Source organism: Dendrobium catenatum, unplaced genomic scaffold, assembly GCF_001605985.2.
Source record: "Dendrobium catenatum unplaced genomic scaffold, ASM160598v2 original_scaffold_17320, whole genome shotgun sequence".
In the NCBI taxonomy this organism is placed as follows: Eukaryota; Viridiplantae; Streptophyta; class Magnoliopsida; order Asparagales; family Orchidaceae; genus Dendrobium; species Dendrobium catenatum.
Window position 1 is genome coordinate 345,321 of NW_021335780.1, and position 5,173 is coordinate 350,493.

Here is a 5,173-nt window from a genome sequence, read left to right on the forward strand (position 1 = left end):
TTGTCGGAGGAAATTTTAATTTTTCAACTTATATTTATTATTATTTTTTTAATGACTCTTTGGCTTTATGCAATGATTTCATAGACAAGCAGATTACAAAAATAATTAACTTAAAATTTTTTTCCAAAAAAAAAATTCAACTTTGGCGTCCTCTGGAATTCTTATCTGGCCATGCATTTGAATATGACAATTCTTTATCAGGCATAATTGACGTTTTTTAAAAGGCTAATATTTTAATATTTATATAGTAATAACTATTTCTTAATTTTTATTATACATTCTCAAAATATCATTTTTTAACAAAAATTTATAAAATTAATTCAAAATATAACCTAAAAATTTTAATTTTTTTTTAAAATGACCACAATATAACATTTTCATGATATTAATATCAAAATAAATTTAATAATTAAAAATTTAACCCTAATAAAAATTATATGAATATATACTGACATAATTTTTTTCTTAAATTTATTCAGCCCAAAAATAAAAAGAAGCTATCACAACGGAGTGGTGCACAACGTTTTCCAAGTGCCGTTACAGCACAGATCCTCGAAGCCGCGTTGACTAAGCGCGCTATGAACAGCAAACAGAACTAACATTGAGACCTCCGACGTGGCGCACCGTCGCACATACACATCAGCAAACGATCTGATCGTAGACGGTCATAACTGGAGTCCTGAACTCTGGTTGAAAAACTTATGCAGTTCAAGCATTCATCTTCTTTCCATCGTCATCCTATAAATAGTCTAATAGCCACCAATGAACATCATCTTCTGTTTCTCCTAATTTCTAAATATTTCCTTATCAATCTTTGTTTCTAATTCTGAATAAGCTTCTCGTTCCAGTTTCCAATTGTCTTTCTTATTATTCTCCTTCCATACGGCTTGAAGCTTGATGCATCCTCTCATGGTTCCTCTCTCTCTCTCTCTCTCTCTTTCTCTCTCTCTCCTCTTTCTCTCTCTTACGATTTCTATGTTATTGTAGATATTATTTTCTGAATTTTGATGTTTATTCAGGAAAAAGGAAATGAAGTTATCAAATATGAAGAGGTAATTAGTTGTTTAGTTTTCATTCTACTTCGTCTTTCTCTTTCTATTTAATTTATAGCTTTAATTTTGGCATTAAAAATTTTTTTTTTAATAGGAGTTTATATGTAGTTCGCGAGGTTTAAAGCTGTTCACATGCAGATGGCTACCAGAAAAGGGGAAGTCAAAAGCTTTGATATTTTTATGCCATGGTAAAAGTCCAATTTTAAATAATAAAATAATAATTTTTAAATCATTTTTCTTTTTTTTTGGGAATTGGTATTGATATTTCTGTACTTCTTTTTACCTGCTGGAAACATTTCAGGATATGCGATGGAGTGCAGCGTATCTATGAGAGGTAAAGCTTTGAAATTTATAAGCTTCAAATTAATTGTGTATTAGTACAAATTTTGATTTGAAAAAAAAAAAAAGAATTAATAAAAATTGGATATGCAATATTTCAGAGACTGCAACGAGATTGGTGAAGGCAGGGTTTGCAGTTTATGGGATAGATTATGAAGGACATGGAAAGTCTACAGGATTACAAGGCTATGTGCCCAGCTTCGATGGCCTTGTGGATGATTGTTTGAATCATTTCATGAGCATTTGTGGTAAGAGATTTGCCCTAATTCATGATCTTATTGTTTTTAAGATAATTTTTTAGTATAAAATGTCCAACAATAAAAATTTTATTTGAGACAATTTTCTTACTATTTTTCAAAGTAATTTTATAGTTAAAAAAAATTTTATACTAAAAAATTGTCTTAAAAAACTGTCTCAAACAAAGTTTAAGAATATTATATTCTTTTCCTTTTCATGTTAAGGCTTCGTTTGGGACGGCTTTTTTACTGCTTTCTAAAACGGAGTTTTAGTTCAAAATTTTTTATTTTTGTACTAAAACTCCGTTTTAGAAAATAATAAAAAAGCCGTCCCAAACGAAACCTAAATATGTGATTTACTGAATCATATTTGGATTTGAATTTAGGGGATTTAGGAAGAAACTTTTGGACAGAATATGTAATTTAATTTTGCTTCGGGTTGAATTTAAAAATTAACATTTTCCATTTTTTTATCAACTTGAGTTCATATTTTGATGCTCGAGTTCTCAAAAAATAATGAATAAAAATTTCAGGCTAATGCATCCTAACGTCCTCACCAAGTAAATTGAGTTTTTTTATTTATAAGATGTATAGCTGTTAACCTCTTAAGCACAATAAGGGTCCTACTTAGTTTTTATAAGCTTAAAATATTTCTCATTGACTATTCGGCAAACAAAGAAAATTTTTAATGCCTTATTTGCATTTGAATATTTACTTCATCATCACCCTTTTTTTGTAGGTTTGTGCTTCATTTTTATTTATTTTATCTAAAATTTGAAAATCTTTTAAGAACTTAGAAAACTATCATAAAAATTAATGAAAATATTTAATTAGCTCCCAGCTTTTGATACTGAGTATTATTTTTAATTATTTTAGAAATCTGTTACAATTTTCTTGCTATTGATGATAATTTAATTGATCAGAAAAACCTGAAAATCAGAAGAAACAGAGATTTCTGATGGGAGAATCCATGGGAGGAGCTGTGGCTCTAATCCTTCACAGGAAAGCACCGGTTTACTGGAATGGTGCAGTGTTGGTGGCACCAATGTGCAAGGTTAATTATAATTTAATTAAACATTTCTTAACTACTACATAAACCTGTATTAAACTATAATTACTCTTTGATTAGCCATTGATTAATTATATTTGTTTATTTATCTTTTTCAGATTGCAGAAGAAATGAAGCCTCATCCTGTGGTCATTAACGTTTTGTCAAAGCTAAGCAAAGTTATACCCACATGGAGGATTATTCCAACTCAGGATATCATTGATGTTGCATTTAAGAATCCAGAGAAAAGAAAAGAGGTGGAAATTATTATTTAATTAATTCTAATTATAAATGATTATTTATGTTGCTATAATTAATTAAGTTTTTAAATTCCTAATTATTTCTACTAATCATGACAGATCCGCTCTAATTCCCTTTGTTTTAAGGGAAGACCTAGGCTAAAGACTGCACACGAGCTTCTCCTGGTTAGCTTAGATATTGAGAAGAACCTCCACCAGGTAAATAAATTCATTTTTCCTCAAGGCTGTTTTCCGCAATTTAAGTAATTATCAAATAAAAATTATGTCGAAATATTTTGATGCAAATTATATATATATTTGGATAAAACCCCATGGAGGCGCCTATAGGTTAAAATAGATAGAGATCACACGTCCTTAAAGACTCCAAAGCTCACTAAAATACAACAATTGAAATAAAACCTAAAAGCCCCGGAATCCATCTAAAAACAAACAAAGAGACAACAAAAGAGAGACCAGCTCAATCAGAAACAAACCATGAAGGAGACAGAGGAAATATATGCCCAGCAGTCAACCATCACATACAGAGCAAAAGTTTCATCCAAATCCGAAGTCCATAGATCCAAAAATCAGACACCACAATAGCAACCTGTACAAACAAAAGACCCACACAACCCAAAACCCCAAGGCACCAAAGATGTAAATTATATCATGATCGTCAAATTTATTCTAAGATTAGCATTGTGTTTATCAATTCTTCAAATATAACACAACTACTAATCTTAAAGCACATCTAATAATTTTTAAATCTTATCATATATTAAAATAATTAATAATTGACCTATTTCTATAGATTCAAGCATCATTTGGTATAGCTTTAGATCCCTACTTTTCTTGTTTTTAAGACATCTTTTAACTAAATAGTTACTTTACAAGGCATTAAAAAAGTATTCCCAAACTAAGGTTTCGTTTGGGACGCATTTTTTTTGCTTATTAAAGCAGCTTTTTAGTATAAAAATTTACTAAAAAATTGCTTTAAAAAACAATAAAAAAGCCATCCCAAATGAAACCTAAGCTTCATTCAAAAACTTTACATCTACAACATCAATGACTAGTCTTCCTCTTATAAGTTATTAAAAAATATTTGAAAAAAAAACTATGTCAAGACATTGAGATACGTATCATATCAAGAGAAATTTTAAAATTATCAAATTGCTTTTAGATTAGTGCTATAAAAATAATTAAAATTTAAACTAATTTTAAAACAAATCTAATGTTTTCAAAATAATCATGATATAATTTGAGTCAGCATATCAACAATTTAAAATTAATTTATGATTTTAACCAAGCATTTAATATATTTGTGTAAATTTCAGATTTCGTTGCCCTTCCTGATTGTTCATGGCGGTGACGATATCGTCACTGATCCCGGCGTGAGTAAATTGCTCTACGAGTCGGCTTCAAGTGAAGACAAGTCCTTCAAATTGTATCCTGGCATGTGGCACGCCTTAACCTCAGCAGAGCCTCTTGAGAGCATCGATATCGTCTTTTCAGATATTATTTCATGGCTAAATGAAAGGACGATCATAAAGGGCGAAATAGCGGAAATTGAGCAAAAATCAATATATCACAAGAATTATAAAGATTTAGAAGGATATGAGATAAAGGGTATATAGATTAGGCTGTTGCCTGCTGTTGATCACGAACAAGGCTATGTAGATATATGGTGGATTTTGTAATGGTGAAACAAATTTATAAACATATCAAACAAAGGTTTATCTTTGTATAGATGTTTTTAAAATGCCAAGTTGTTTTATCAATTGGGTCAATGAGATTGTACTATCGGTACTCTAATTCCTCGAGTAATTATATTAATTATGTAATTCATTTTGATTTATTGGCTGAGAGCTAGCTTTGACTATTAATCAAGAAGTCTTGGGTTTGAGTCTTGTATATGTGATGTGTGTATGTAGGGGTGTCAATTTCGGGTCACGGGTTGTGTTCGGGCCGAACTCAGAGCTGACCCGGGTTCAAACGAGTCGACCCTAACCCGACCCGGGTAGGAAATGGGTTGGAAATCCAAACCCAGACCCAACCCGGCCGGTTGCCGGGTTGACCCGACCCGACATGGGAAGGTAAGCTCAGACGCGGACACGGATGCGGGCTCGGACTCGGACACGGATGCGAGCGGGCTGGCAAGGCCGCGTGGGCGGGTGCTGGCACGAACACGAGCGGGCAGCTGCACAGGCAGCCTCGGGCGCTCGGTAGCGTGCTAGCAGGCCGGGCAACTTCGCTGGGCGT

The 5,173-nt window shown here is 32.1% G+C and overlaps 1 protein-coding gene across 1 annotated transcript; it reads left to right on the top strand.

Annotated features, from left to right (window-relative positions):
• Positions 1 to 759: 759 nt before the first annotated feature.
• Positions 760 to 4,769, top strand: LOC110100008 (caffeoylshikimate esterase). The gene is made up of 9 exons (XM_020827362.2): positions 760 to 912; positions 1,020 to 1,052; positions 1,147 to 1,240; positions 1,354 to 1,386; positions 1,493 to 1,639; positions 2,551 to 2,681; positions 2,795 to 2,932; positions 3,035 to 3,133; positions 4,249 to 4,769. Exons 1-9 carry the CDS (start codon positions 898 to 900, stop codon positions 4,546 to 4,548), a joined length of 990 nt encoding a protein of 329 aa, XP_020683021.1. The 5' UTR covers positions 760 to 897; the 3' UTR covers positions 4,549 to 4,769.
• Positions 4,770 to 5,173: the final 404 nt, after the last annotated feature.

Bases quoted from the DNA above. Each gene is read 5' to 3' on its own strand.
- LOC110100008 (XM_020827362.2), top strand. The intron at 1,053-1,146 runs GTAATTAGTTGT...TTTTTTTAATAG, and splicing joins AAGTTATCAAATATGAAGAG to GAGTTTATATGTAGTTCGCG. The intron at 1,640-2,550 runs GTAAGAGATTTG...TTAATTGATCAG, and splicing joins TCATTTCATGAGCATTTGTG to AAAAACCTGAAAATCAGAAG.